Genomic DNA, 14,227 nt, shown 5'->3' with positions numbered 1-14,227 from the left:
TCAGCGCTCAGTTCAGAAGCCTGCGTCTCTGATGGTATGGGGTTGCATTAGTGCGTGTGGCATGGACAGCTTACACATCTGGAAAGACACCATCAATGCTGAAAGGTATATCCAGGTTCTAGAGCAACATATGCTCCCATCCAGACGACGTCTCTTTCAGGGAAGACCTTGCATTTTCCAACATGACAATGCCAAACCACATACTGCATCAAGGCTGCGTAGAAGAAGGGTCCGGGTACTGAACTGGCCAGCCTGCAGTCCAGATCTTTCACCCACAGAAAACATTTGGCGCATCATAAAACGGAAGATATGACAAAAAAGACCTAAGACAGTTGAGCAACTAGAATCCTACATTAGACAAGAATGGGTTAACATTCCTATCCCTAAACTTGAGCAACTTGTCTCCTCAGTCCCCAGACGTTTACAGACTGTTGTAAAGAGAAAAGGGGATGTCTCACAGTGGGAAACATGGCCTTGTCCCAACTTTTTTGAAATGTGTTGTTGTCATGAAATTTAAAATCACCTAATTTTTCTCTTTGATACATTTTCTCAGTTTAAACATTTGATATGTCATCTATGTTCTATTCTGAATCAAATATGGAATTTTGAAACTTCCACATCATTGCATTCCGTTTTTATTTACAATTTGTACTTTGTCCCAACTTTTTTGGAATCGGGGTTGTATAGTGGGAGGGACCAAAAATGTATTGCCCTAGGCCTGCGCGAAGGCCAATGCTAGCTTAACTGCGAGTTATTATTATTATGAAACATACACACACTCTTTTCCAGTTTTTCAATGTCTGTTGAGATGTTTTTCTCTTGTAAACAGAGGGGAACCATCAGGGCCTTCTAGGCCTTCAGAGAAGCCCCAAACATATCAGCATTTCAAATGTTACATTTAATTTCTTTCATAATTTCATGATAATGATTCTCTTCTAATTCGGCCTTGTTTTCTATCAAATGTGCTTCAGAAATGAAAGGATTACTGTCCTGAAAACATTAAAATCGAGTTATCCAATCAGATTTTTTTTGTTTGTTGTCTCGAGGCTGAGAAGTGCTTCACGCTGCTCACTCATTGGTTAGGACTTCATTGCTGGGACAGAAGGCCATGGCAGTGTATGTTTATGTCAGAAGTGACAGATGACTGATTAACCAATCAGATTTTGATTTATAGTGGGAGGGACCAAAAATTTATCACCCAAGGCCTCCTCGAAGGCTAATGCTAGCTTAACTGTGAGTCGTTCATCAGTAGTGTTAGTGAAGGCTAATAAAGCAGTCAAGCCAGTGCTATCAAGAGCTCCAGGCTAATGATCGAGAAACGAAGATTTCTGTCTCCAGACTCTTCTTCCACAGTATTTTTCACTCAGGCTGAAGTATTCATTTCCTTGTGTAATTTACTGAGTTACTTTTAAAATCAACCTTGACAGCTACACGCAACGGAGCGACCTGGCAGCCTGCTGCTAATCCTTTACAAAATCCTTTGCCCTGTTGCTTTTGTGATGTCTGGCTAAGTTTTGGCTGAGCTCAAGTCCCAGCTCTAATAGTAACAGTTCGCCACTGCTTGTAAATATACATGTGAAGAATATCTAAGGAAGATTTGGTCGCCTTTCGGGTGTTCAGCGCGTCTTTCTCTTTCCCGGCGAACAAAGAAATCCTTCTGAGCATGCACGGCAGAAAACTCCGTCATTGGATATTTGCGTCAGCTCCGACATGTGATGTCATGTTGTCTTGACAACCATGCAATATCGTTCACCATATTCAACGCTCGTTCTCCATTGGATAGAGTGACGTAATACATGTCGGATCAGTGATACGCGAACAATATTGCATGCTATCGAGCCAAATGAATGAAACTTGCTGGAAGGGAATAGAAGACACATTTTTGTTCCATCGAAAAAGTGTCCTGTATGTCGAATAATAATATTTATTATGAATATCTTTCGCAAAATGGAGCAAAACGGTCTCCGAAGCTCGAGAAGAATGTGGAATAAGATGATGATCTAAAACATTTCAGGACATGCTTTTAACAGGAACGCTGCTGTCGTTGATTATTTTCCTAAAACAGCACAACATCTCATCTCGTCTCATTATCTCTCGCCGCTTTATCCTGTTCTACAGGGTTGCAGGCAAGCTGGAGCCTATCCCAGCTGACTACGGGCGAAAGGCAGGGTACACCCTGGACAAGTCGCCAGGTCATCACAGGGCTGACACATAGACACAGACAACCATTCACACTCACGGTCAATTTAGAGTCACCAGTTAACCTAACCTGCATGTCTTTGGACTGTGGGGGAAACCGGAGCACCCGGAGGAAACCCACACGGACACGGGGAGAACATGCAAACTCCACACAGAAAGACCCTCGTCGGCCACGGGGCTCGAACCCGGACCTTCTTGCTGTGAGGCGACAGCGCTAACCACTACACCACCGTGCCGCCCACAGCACAACATGGAGTGTTTTATTCCTTCCTTAGACCACCTCCACCTTGGAGACATCCTCACCCGGTTGAAAACGTTTGCAAATGTCGAGTCGAGTATGATTTGAACCGTGAATCGCAGAAATCCTACAGACTGCCAAAAAACGAGAAGATAAGCATTGAGAACTGGGTCTTTTAATAAAAACGCTTCCTCGGCAGGCTGTTGCGACATTAAAAGCAAAAAATAAAAATATAAGTCAGCATTGTGAACAACGACAAAATACAAACTGGAATGGAAAACACAAAGTCTGTGCTGAGGAAGACTCTGCTGAAGAAATCAGGAAGACGATTCAGGTCGAGGCAAGAAAAAGTCTGAAATGAATCATCTTGTTCAACACTCCAGTACGTGCACATCGTTTCAAATCCCATGTGAGCTTGAACTACACCTCTTTTGAACACATCAATACGTTTTCCCCAGTCAAGGGTCTCTCAGGAAACAAACAAACAAACAAACAAACAAACAGCCCATAATAATCACACACACACAAGAGGCAGTGTCGCCCAGCAGGTTGCACGGACCCCAACAACAAATCACACACAGCAGTTCACTGTTCCAGTCATGTCCACTCACCCTCTGGAGACTCCTCCTGAACATATGTTCCTGTCAGGTACCGGTGCACGAGGGCCGACTTCCCGCTGGACAGGTTACCCACAATGCCCTGCAACATAATACAGCAATGTCAAAAAAAAAAAAAAGGCAGTGTATTCAAATGACCAAATAACCTCGAAATAATGTAGAACAGCATGAAATCTAATCCTTCAGTCCAAGTGGATCAAACGGCTGAGAAACTCCACATGGAAAACGGTGTCCTGGGCTGGAGGACTTATGTTTACAAGGACGTCCTGTCAGTTTTAGGTTTTTTTTGTTTTGTTTTTTTTAAATACCCCCCCATGCTCCTTCACTCCACCCTCATCTCAGTCTGTTCACAAAGAAAAACATGGCAGAAATCAGAATAACCATGAGAGACGATTTTCCATGATTGGTTCATTTATTAGAATGATGTTGGTCCTGGGTGGCACGGTGGTGTAGTGGTTAGTGCTGTCGCCTCACAGCAAGACGGTCCTGGGTTCGAGCCCCGGGGCCGGCGAGGGCCTTTCTGTGTGGAGTTTGCATGTTCTCCCCGTGTCCGCGTGGGTTTCCTCCGGGTGCTCCGGTTTCCCCCACAGTCCAAAGACATGCAGGTTAGGTTAACTGGTGACTCTAAATTGACCGTAGGTGTGAATGTGAGTGTGAATGGTTGTCTGTGTCTATGTGTCAGCCCTGTGATGACCTGGCGACTTGTCCAGGGTGTACCCTGCCTTTCGCCCGTAGTCAGCTGGGATAGGCTCCAGCTTGCCTGCGACCCTGTAGAAGGATAAAGCGGCTAGAGATAATGAGATGAGATGAGATGTTGGTCCTGGATGTTAAACACAATCGGTATAAAGCTTTGAACTTCGACAGGTAAGGCAACGCTTTGGATGAACCGTCTTCAGAGAAATATATGTACACTGTCAGAAATAAGGGTACAGGAGGAGTCCGTTTCTGTCTCCCAGGGTACAATGGGTACCTTTGTAGGGTCAAAAAGGTACATACAGTGGTGCTTGAAAGTTTGCGAACCCTTTAGAATTTTCTATATTTCTGCATAAATGTGACCTAAAACATCATCAGATTTTCACACAAGTCCTAAAAGTAGATAAAGAGAACCCAGTTAAACAAATGAGACAAAAATATTATACTTGGTCATTTATTTATTTACTGAAGAAAATGATCTAATATTACATATCTGTGAGTGGCAAAAGTATGTGAACCTATAAGATTAGCAGTTAATTTGAAGGTGAAATTCGAGTCAGGTGTTTTCAATCAATGGGATGACAATCAGGTGTGAGTGGGCACCCTGTTTTATTGAAAGAACAGGGATCTATCAAAATCTGAGCTTCACAACACATGTTTGTGGAAGTGTATCATGACATGAACAAAGGAGATTTCTGAGGACCTCAGAAAAAGCGTTGTAGATGCCCATCAGGCTGGAAAAGGTTACAAAACCATGTCTAAAGAGTCTGGACTCCACCAATCCACAGTCAGACAGATTGCGTACAAATGGAGGAAATTCAAGACCATTGTTACCCTCCTCAGGAGTGGTCGACCAACAAAGATCACTCCAAGAGCAAGGTGAGTAATAGTTGGCGTGGTCACAAAGGACACCAGGGTAACTTCTAAGCAACTGAAGGCCTCTCTCACATTGGCTAATGTTAATGTTCATGAGTCCACCATCAGGAGAACACTGAACAACAATGGTGTGCATAGCAGGGTTGCAAGGAGAAAGCCACTGCTCTCCAAAAAGAAAATTGCTGCTCCTCTGCAGTTTGCTAAAGATCACGTGGACAAGCCAGAAGGCTATTGGAAAAATGTTTTGTGGACGGATGAGACCAAAATAGAACATTTTGGTTTAAATGAGAAGCGTTATGTTTGGAGAAAGGAAAACACTGCGTTCCAGCATAAGAACCTTATCCCATCTGTGAAACATGGTGGTGGTAGTATCACGGTTTGGGCCTGTTTTGCTGCATCTGGGCCAGGACAGCTTGCCATCATTGATGGAACAATGAATTCTGAATTATACCAGTGAATTGTAAAGGAAAATGTCAGGACATCTGTCCATGAACGGAATCTCAAGAGAAGGTGGGTCATGCAGCAAGACAACGACCCTAAGCACACAAGTCGTTCTACCAAAGAATGGTTAAAGAAGAATAAAGTTCATGTTTTGGAATGGCCAAGTCAAAGTCCTGACCTTAATCCAATCGAAATGTTGTGGAAGGACCTGAAGCGAGCAGTTCATGTGAGGAAACCCACCAACATCCCAGAGTTGAAGCTGTTCTGTACGGAGGAACGGGCTAAAATTCCCCCAAGCTGGTGTGCAGGACTGATCAACAGTTACCGCAAACGTTTAGTTGCAGTTATTGCTGCACAAGGGGGTCACACCAGATACTGAAAGCAAAGGTTCACATACTTTTGCCACTCACAGATGTGTAATATTGGATCATTTTCCTCAATAAATAAATGACCAAGTATAATATTTTTGTCTCATTTGTTTAACTGGGTTCTCTTTATCTACTTTTAGGACTTGTGTGAAAATCTGATGATGTTTTAGGTCATATTTATGCAGAAATATAGAAAATTCTAAAGGGTTCACAAACTTTCAAGCACCATTGTATATGTTCCCAAGCAGAATATAAAGGGTCCAAATAAGTACCTGCAAGGATAATATTCCAGTGACAAGCCATTGTACCCGAAAATGTACAACAAGGTACTTTATTTTCTCAGAGTGTACCGCTCATGCAAAGTAGCTAACATTGGAGGGAACAGCTGAAAAACTCATGAGACCTCGTTAGAAAAGAAAAACAGGATAAACAGGAACAAACACCATATCGGCACGCTAGTTCACTGCTGTTACAAGCTTGTGAAATTCTTGTGAGGCACATCACATTCAAATTTTTAGAAAACGGCTGTAATATTCTGTATAAGGATCACATGGTCCAAAATGGGCCTCATTAACCAATGAGATCAAATGTTTTTTTTTGAATAACGTTTCTATTTTTCAAGATATTTACATGGAAATTGGCAGGCACATAGATGGCTGTATCCTGAATACAAAGTTTAAAAATTAGTCAAAACAAATTATGCAAATTAGTATTTAATTTGCATTGATGATGCTAATTAGGTTAAGTAAAAACGTTAAACCGGTACACTCGATAAAAAAGTTATAAAAGATTATTTCTAATCCCGTCTGTGCTCTGTAGGCCTTTGTATTTCTCAAAAGTTGGCCTACTAGTGTTTATATGAAAGAATATAAATGATTCTTATTTCAATTAATATTCACAGCTTTCAAGGTGAACCTCAAAAAAAAAAAAAACGCGTGAGCCGCATCCAATAAACAATTCACATGAACTGAAATCGACGCTAGCATTTCTGACTTCCGGTTTTTAAAATCTCATTCCGACCACTAAGATCTCAATATTTTTCATCAAAACAACTCCAGTTATATTCTAAACTAAAATACTTATTTATTTACATGAATTAGTTTGATTTGGAAAAAAAAGTAGGTAAAGCTATGAAAACTCATTTCAAAGTCTCCTGTGAATCAGAACGTCAAAACTAGCAGACAGAAAATTTTGCTGAATCCTTCATCAGAAACAGTGAGAGCGAGAGAACGTCCCTATACAACCCCGATTCCAAAAAAGTTGGGACAAAAGTAGAAATTGTAAATAAAAACGGAATGCAATGATGTGGAAGTTTCAAAATTCCATATTTTATTCAGAATAGAACATAGATGACATATCAAATGTTTAAACTGAGAAAATGTATCATTTAAAGAGAAAAATTAGGTGATTTTAAATTTCATGACAACAACACATCTCAAAAACGTTGGGACAAGGCCATGTTTACCGCTGTGAGACATCCCCTTTTCTCTTTACAACAGTCTGTAAACGTCTGGGGACTGAGGAGACAAGTTGCTCAAGTTTAGGGATAGGAATGTTAACCCATTCTTGTCTAATGTAGGATTCTAGTTGCTCAACTGTCTTAGGTCTTTTTTGTCGGATCTTCCGTTTTATGATTTTTTTTTCGAACAATCTGCGGTGTATTGTAATGTCTTTGTCACTTTCTCGTGTTCTTTCTTTTGTATGTACAAATAGTTACATACATTTTTTTTTAATACATGTTCGAAATAAATAAATAAATTCAAAATAAATTCAAAATTCAAATTCAAATGATGCACCAAATGTTTTCTATGGGTGAAAGATCTGGACTGCAGGCTGGCCAGTTCAGTACCCGGACCCTTCTTCTATGCAGCCATGATGCTGTAATTGATGCAGTATGTGGTTTGGCATTGTCATGTTGGAAAATGCAAGGTCTTCCCTGAAGGAGACGTCGTCTGGATGGGAGCATATGTTGCTCTAGAACCTGGATATACCTTTCAGCATTGATGGTGTCTTTCCAGATGTGTAAGCTGCCCATGCCACACGCACTAATGCAACCCCATACCATCAGAGATGCAGGCTTCTGAACTGAGCGCCGATAACAGCTTGGGTCATCCTTCTCCTCTTTAGTCCGAATGACACGGCGTCCCTGATTTCCATAAAGAACTTCAAATTTTGATTCGTCTGACCACAGAACAGTTTTCCACTTTGCCACAGTCCATTTTAAATGAGCCTTGGCCCAGAGAAGACGTCTGCGCTTCTGGATCATTTTTAGATATGGCTTCTTCTTTGAACTATAGAGTTTTAGCTGGCAACGGCGGATGGCACGGTGAATTGTGTTCACAGATAATGTTCTCTGGAAATATTCCTGAGCCCATTTTGTGATTTCCAATACAGAAGCATGCCTGTATGTGATGCAGTGCCGTCTAAGGGCCCGAAGATCACGGGCACCCGGTATGGTTTTCCGGCCTTGACCCTTACGCACAGAGATTCTTCCAGATTCTCTGAATCTTTTGATGATATTATGCACTGTAGATGATGATATGTTCAAACTCTTTGCAATTTTACACTGTCGAACTCCTTTCTGATATTGCTCCACTATTTGTCGGCGCAGAATTAGGGGGATTGGTGATCCTCTTCCCATCTTTACTTCTGAGAGCCGCTGCCACTCCAAGATGCTCTTTTTATACCCAGTCATGTTAATGACCTATTGCCAATTGACCTAATGAGTTGCAGTTTGGTCCTCCAGCTGTTCCTTTTTTGTACCTTTAACTTTTCCAGCCTCTTATTGCCCCTGTCCCAACTTTTTTGAGATGTGTTGCTGTCATGAAATTTCAAATGAGCCAATATTTGGCATGAAATTTCAAAATGTCTCACTTTCGACATTTGATATGTTGTCTATGTTCTATTGTGAATACAATATCAGTTTTTGAGATTTGTAAATTATTGCATTCCATTTTTATTTACAATTTGTACTTTGTCCCAACTTTTTTTTGAATCGGGGTTGTAAATAAAAGTGATCTGATTGATACTGACGAGTAATCCAGTGGGAAACCGATCAGAAGAGAGAGAGAAAGAGAGAGAGAGAACCTGACTGCTTTCCCGTGACTCAAACAGAAAAGCACCGGCAGTTTCATCACGCGAGCAGAGTTTTTACTCTGTTGTACTGAATTCAACCTGCCGTTCCTCCCAAAGTACTGAGCAGATCTTAATGAGATAAATTTCTTTGGAAAGCAGAGATTATAAGCTTTTTAATGATAGAAAATATTCAAGAGTGAAGCAATGACAGGTTTGGAAACTTAGATGAGCGTCTGCATGGACAATTTTCACAGCGAGCGTCTGATATGCCTATTCTTGTTTGAGCAATGAAAAAGGGCAAACAACAATAACAACTACTGCCAAATGATCAGGTGTATGCCTGCTAGTTTTTGGTCTCTTCGTGAGGTAATCTTTCTTTATGTAGTACAACAAACACTGAGTATTTTTATCAGATACACTACCGTTCAAAAGTTTGGGGTCACCCAGACAATTTTGTGCTTTCCATGAAAAGTCACACTTTTATTTCCCACCATAAGTTGTAAAATGAATAGAAAATATAGTCAAGACTGGCCATTTTCTGGCCATTTTGAGCATTTAATCGACCCCACAAATGTGATGCTCCAGAAACTCAATCTGCTCAAAGGAAGGTCAGTTTTATAGCTTCTCTAAAGAGCTCAACTGTTTTCAGCTGTGCTAACATGATTGTACAAGGGTTTTCTAATCATCCATTAGCCTTCTGAGGCAATGAGCAAACACATTGTACCATTAGAACACTGGAGTGAGAGTTGCTGGAAATGGGCCTCTATACACCTATGGAGATATTGCACCAAAAACCAGACATTTGCAGCTAGAATAGTCATTTACCACATTAGCAATGTATAGAGTGGATTTCTGATTAGTTTAAAGTGATCTTCATTGAAAAGAACAGTGCTTTTCTTTCAAAAATAAGGACATTTCAAAGTGACCCCAAACTTTTGAACGGTAGTGTATGTCTAAGACTACATTCAGACTGCACCCTGAAACGACCCATATCTGATTTTTTTGCCCATATGCGACCTGTATCCGATTTGTTATTGACAATCTGAACGACACAGATCTGATTTTTTTCACATGCGACCCAGGCCGCTTGGATATGTGGTCCTAATTCCGATGCATATCCGTTATTTTCACATGCGACTGCAGTCTGACCGGACAGGTCGCATTCATGCGACCTACACGTCATCAACAAGAGACAAACGTCACTATTCTGCGTTGGCTAATCCCGCCTCTTTGGTGGAAAACAACAACATTTGTACAGTTTTCAGAATTTAAATAGACTTTTATAGAATTGATCAAGCTAATGGTGGATTTGGTAGGGGCCGCCACAAAAACCACATCGCCAGGTCTCGCCTCATCTCCATGCTTTACTTGCAAACTTGAAGAGTGCGCTTTTTTTTGTTTACGTATTACGTAGATGTGCTTATTACGTGTCAATTTGCACATGCGGGACACTTTTGGGTCGTTTTCTGTTCATATTGGAGATCGCATACAAGTCTCATATAATTGGTAATGTGAACGGCCTAACAAAAAAATCGGATTTCACAACAAATCGGATATGGGTCGTTTCAGGTTGCAGTCTGAACGTAGTGTAAAGAACACAACCATCAGATAACTCGCCCGAATCTTGATGAATTTCAGCAAATCTTGTCTAATGCTCTTTTAATCAAACAAGTTTTAATATAAACGATAAAACATATCAAGATGCCATTTGATCCATCATTTTCACCAGAGCTTTTTATTTTCTTTCTTTTTTCACGCCCTTTGTTTTTCTTTATGTGTTTGTATTTGTTCTTTGTTTGAATGTTTTGTCCGCCGGTTGTGGTGTAGCTTCGGACCCAGTTTTGGCCGTTGGTTTCCTTCAGGCCTTGGTCCGCCGTGGATGGTGCTCCTCGCTATGGACTGCAGTGAGCTCGCTACAGAAAATATCTTGCAAATAAACAAATTTAGCTCAAAGTCGGTGTTTGTCTGTCCTTTATTAAAAAAAAAAGCTGCATGTCGAATTTGTTCTTCACGATATAACCAGTAAGGTGATGAAAATACACAGGACTATTTTTTGTCATGGAGGCCGCCATAACTCCATCATGCGTGATGTCATTTTCCGCGAGCGCAGCGGAGGTCTACAAGTGCATGCTGTACCATACATGTCAACCTATACGGAATGTCCGTATTTTATACGGATTTGATTCAATAAACGTAGTATACGGGCGTACAAATAAAGTTATATGGATTCTTTAAAAAAAACTTCAATATTTATGTAGAGCTATAATCAATTCCCACGATGATAAAAGAGCGCATAACATTTACAAACGTACTGTACACCACAGACAGCCAGTAAAGAGTCTTATGAAATCGCGCGTTATCTTGTGGTAGCGAGACTTCGTTCCATTTTTGATCATGCGCACATCGCATTGCGAGAATCCCGCCAACCGGGAAGTAACATTTTGTTTGAAACGCGTATTTCCACCTGAGCGACTTTCACTAGCGACTGAAAAGATTCTGAATGGGCACTCCGGCAAGATCAACACAGACACTTGCTGTGACATGCAGCCTCGTGAGGTATTGGTGCAGAGTGCTAAAAAAAGCTGTCATGGAGTACAATTCAGAACATTAGAGTGACACTTTGTGTTTTTGTCAAACATTGGAGCTTTGTATTCATTCTGAAGGTTTATTGTTATTAATATTGAATAAAAAGTAACTTGGATATATCATTGTTAATTATCATTCAAATTTTAGGTAAATTATTTTAATTTGCATCTTATAAGAATTTTATAAGGGAAATACGGATTTTGGAGGTTGGTTATACAGGTTTGATTGACCAAAGGTTGACATGTATGATGCTGTACTTGTGTCAGCAGGGCGAAGGATTCTATCAGGGACGGTCAGAGACGGATGTAAGTGCAGAAGATCTTTATTATAAAGAAAAGTGCAAACAGGCAAACGGTCCAAATCGGCAGGCAAAAATATCGTGAATGGATAAACAGGCAAAAGGTCCAGTGAGGCACAAACAGAATATCGTAGACAGAAGCAGGGTCAAAAATGAGGAACAGGAATCCTAAACCAGGAATTCAGTCAGGAAACAAGTCTCGGTAATGTGTCACAGCAGCGCAATACTTCGCAAAGTAAGGACTCTGCATTCTGAGTCCTGATTCGGGTGCACTGATTGTACCTTGATTCCGTGCAGGGGTGTGTCGTTCGCGGCTCGCGTGCGAGTCAGTTCGGAGGGCGCGCTGTCCAGAGCGCGCCTGAGAGTCCTTCTGTTGTGACAAATAGACTACAGTATAATACTATGGTCTGGCGTATTATGGTCTCGGTCAATTTGTTTGCATTTCTCCATAAAAATTATGCCAGTGCAGTATTAGAAAAGGAATCAAAATAAAGTAGTGGTTAGTTTATTGGCTGTTTATTTATTTATTTTTTTAAATGTACCTGCTTACCTTATCTTATCTTCCATCTGTTTGATGAGTGACACGGTATGCTGTCGTGTGGAATCCTACGATATGTCACGCAGCGACACCCTCGTTTTCGTCTCCTCATACATCCATGTATCTGGCTAACCCAGTACGGCCACGCCCGGGGAAATGACCCAACGGACTGCTGTTACAACTTTAACATGTTTTTTTAAGCTAAAGTCCACTGAATTTTTTTCATCTAGAGCATCTTGTATTAATGGATCATGATGACATTTCATAACCTCGTAATTTCACATTTTCCTGGTTAATCGCTTTAACATCGGGGTTCTCCAGCACTCTGTGCGGCGGTGTTTCTGTGCTTGGTGTGGTGTTCCGAGCGATGTTGCCCGGTGGTGATGCGGCGGCTGTGCAGGCGGTGTGGGATTTGTTTTTGTGTGCCTTTTGGTGGGACTGTGGGTAACTACGCCATTGGAATTACATCCTGACCCTCTTTTAGTGGAACTTGTTGATATTATTGATATTATTATTATTATTATTACTATTATTTTGAAGGAACAATAAGTGATTTTTTTACACTTCCAAAATGTACAAACTACTTCGAAAATATGGAGAACATGATCAAAAATAATGATTCAAGCCATGGCCTTAGCCCAAGTGTATTGTCTGGCTGAAAATAAAAACATTTGAAAAACTGCGAATGCACATCAACCTGGACTGGAACTGTTTGGATGCGTGTCGTGTCAGTCATTTTATAAAAACTCATTAACTCATTATACAAAGCCGTGTCGCTCGCTGCGCTAACCAGTCGAGGACTTCAGTAAGACGATGAAGTCCGTCATGATGGAGATTCGAATCGAAGGAACACAAAAGTGAATCAAAAATGACCGAGTTCGTCGGAGGAAGCTTCCGGATTGATGAACTGATTGTTTCGGAGATGTGTGCTGGGTAAAATCTCATCTCATTATCTCTAGCCGCTTTATCCTGTTCTACAGGGTCGCAGGCAAGCTGGAGCCTATCCCAGCTGACTACGGGCGAAAGGCGGGGTACACCCTGGACAAGTCGCCAGGTCATCACAGGGCTGACACATAGACACAGACAACCATTCACACTCACATTCACACCTACGGTCAATTTAGAGTCACCAGTTAACCTAACCTGCATGTCTTTGGACTGTGGGGGAAACCGGAGCACCCGGAGGAAACCCACGCAGACACGGGGAGAACATGCAAACTCCACACAGAAAGGCCCTCACCGGCCCCGGGGCTCGAACCCGGACCTTCTTGCTGTGAGGCGACAGCGCTAACCACTACACCACCGTGCTGCCGCCGGGTAAAATGTAAAGCAGAATTCATTTAAGTTGCGTGGAAGAAGTCCAACGCTTTCACTCACGCAAACAGAGCAGGCAATCAGCTCTGAAGCTCGCTGGAGAGATTACATGATCAATAATACACATTAAAGCTGAAAAAAAAAAGGCTTACAACGCTGTACATTTTTACAATTTACAAAAAGAAATCATAATTGCGTCTTTTGTATGCTAGGGTGTTGAAATCATCATGGCATGATAACCATTTAAATCACAGCCATTTAAAAACATACAAACCGGCTCGTGAAAATTAAAAGAAAGATTTATTACAAAACTTTTGTCCATCTTTGTGTGTGTGTGTATTTCAGTAATTTCTTTGAACTGTTCTTTTTCTGCGGCAGAATGATTGTACAGCATACATCTTGAATAAAAAAAAAAAACCACTCGAATTTGGTGCACAAGTTTTCATTTTCTTTGGGTTTTCTGAAATCAACACAGGGTCAAAATTACACATACAGGGTCAAAAATTAACATACGCTCACTTAGATGATTAATTCAGAGGTGCTGAGACTTCCAAAATGTCTCTTATGTTGCCAAGGCCGAGGTCTCTTAACTTCCTGTTAGTGATCATGATTGACTACAGCTGGTAGCTTCTCTGTGCCTTCATAAAAAGGGTTTTATTTACAGCACTCACTGAATTGACCAACACACAGTAAAATGGGAAAGTCCAAGGAGCTCAGTGCAGATCTGAGAAAGAGGATCACAGATATACACAACTCCGGAATGTCTCTTAGAGCCATTTCTAAACAACTGCAAATTCCAAGATCAGTTAAAAACAATTGTATCCAAGTTACTGTGAGGTGTAGTCACTTTGCCAAGCCACTCTGCTTCAAGAAAACCCAAACTGTCACCTTCAGCTGAAAGGAAATTGGTTTGGAAGGTCAGGAACAACCTGAGAATCACCATGGCACAGCCCTGACATGAACTGAAAGCTGATGGATCACTGT

General features: G+C 41.2%; 1 protein-coding gene across 2 annotated transcripts in view; it reads right to left on the bottom strand.

Annotated features, from left to right (window-relative positions):
• The window catches only part of agap3 (ArfGAP with GTPase domain, ankyrin repeat and PH domain 3), a 291,019-nt gene that overhangs the window by 143,384 nt on the left and 133,408 nt on the right, over positions 1 to 14,227 (bottom strand). For both annotated transcript variants that reach the window (XM_060921058.1, XM_060921056.1), the window contains exon 3: positions 3,049 to 3,136. In XM_060921058.1, the coding sequence (XP_060777041.1) occupies positions 3,049 to 3,136 (88 nt within the window). The remainder of the gene's footprint in view (positions 1 to 3,048; positions 3,137 to 14,227) is intronic.

The sequence above is a fragment of the Neoarius graeffei genome, chromosome 5, assembly GCF_027579695.1.
Source record: "Neoarius graeffei isolate fNeoGra1 chromosome 5, fNeoGra1.pri, whole genome shotgun sequence".
Lineage (NCBI taxonomy): Eukaryota > Metazoa > Chordata > Actinopteri > Siluriformes > Ariidae > Neoarius > Neoarius graeffei.
This window is presented reverse-complemented; position numbering and strand designations above follow the sequence as displayed.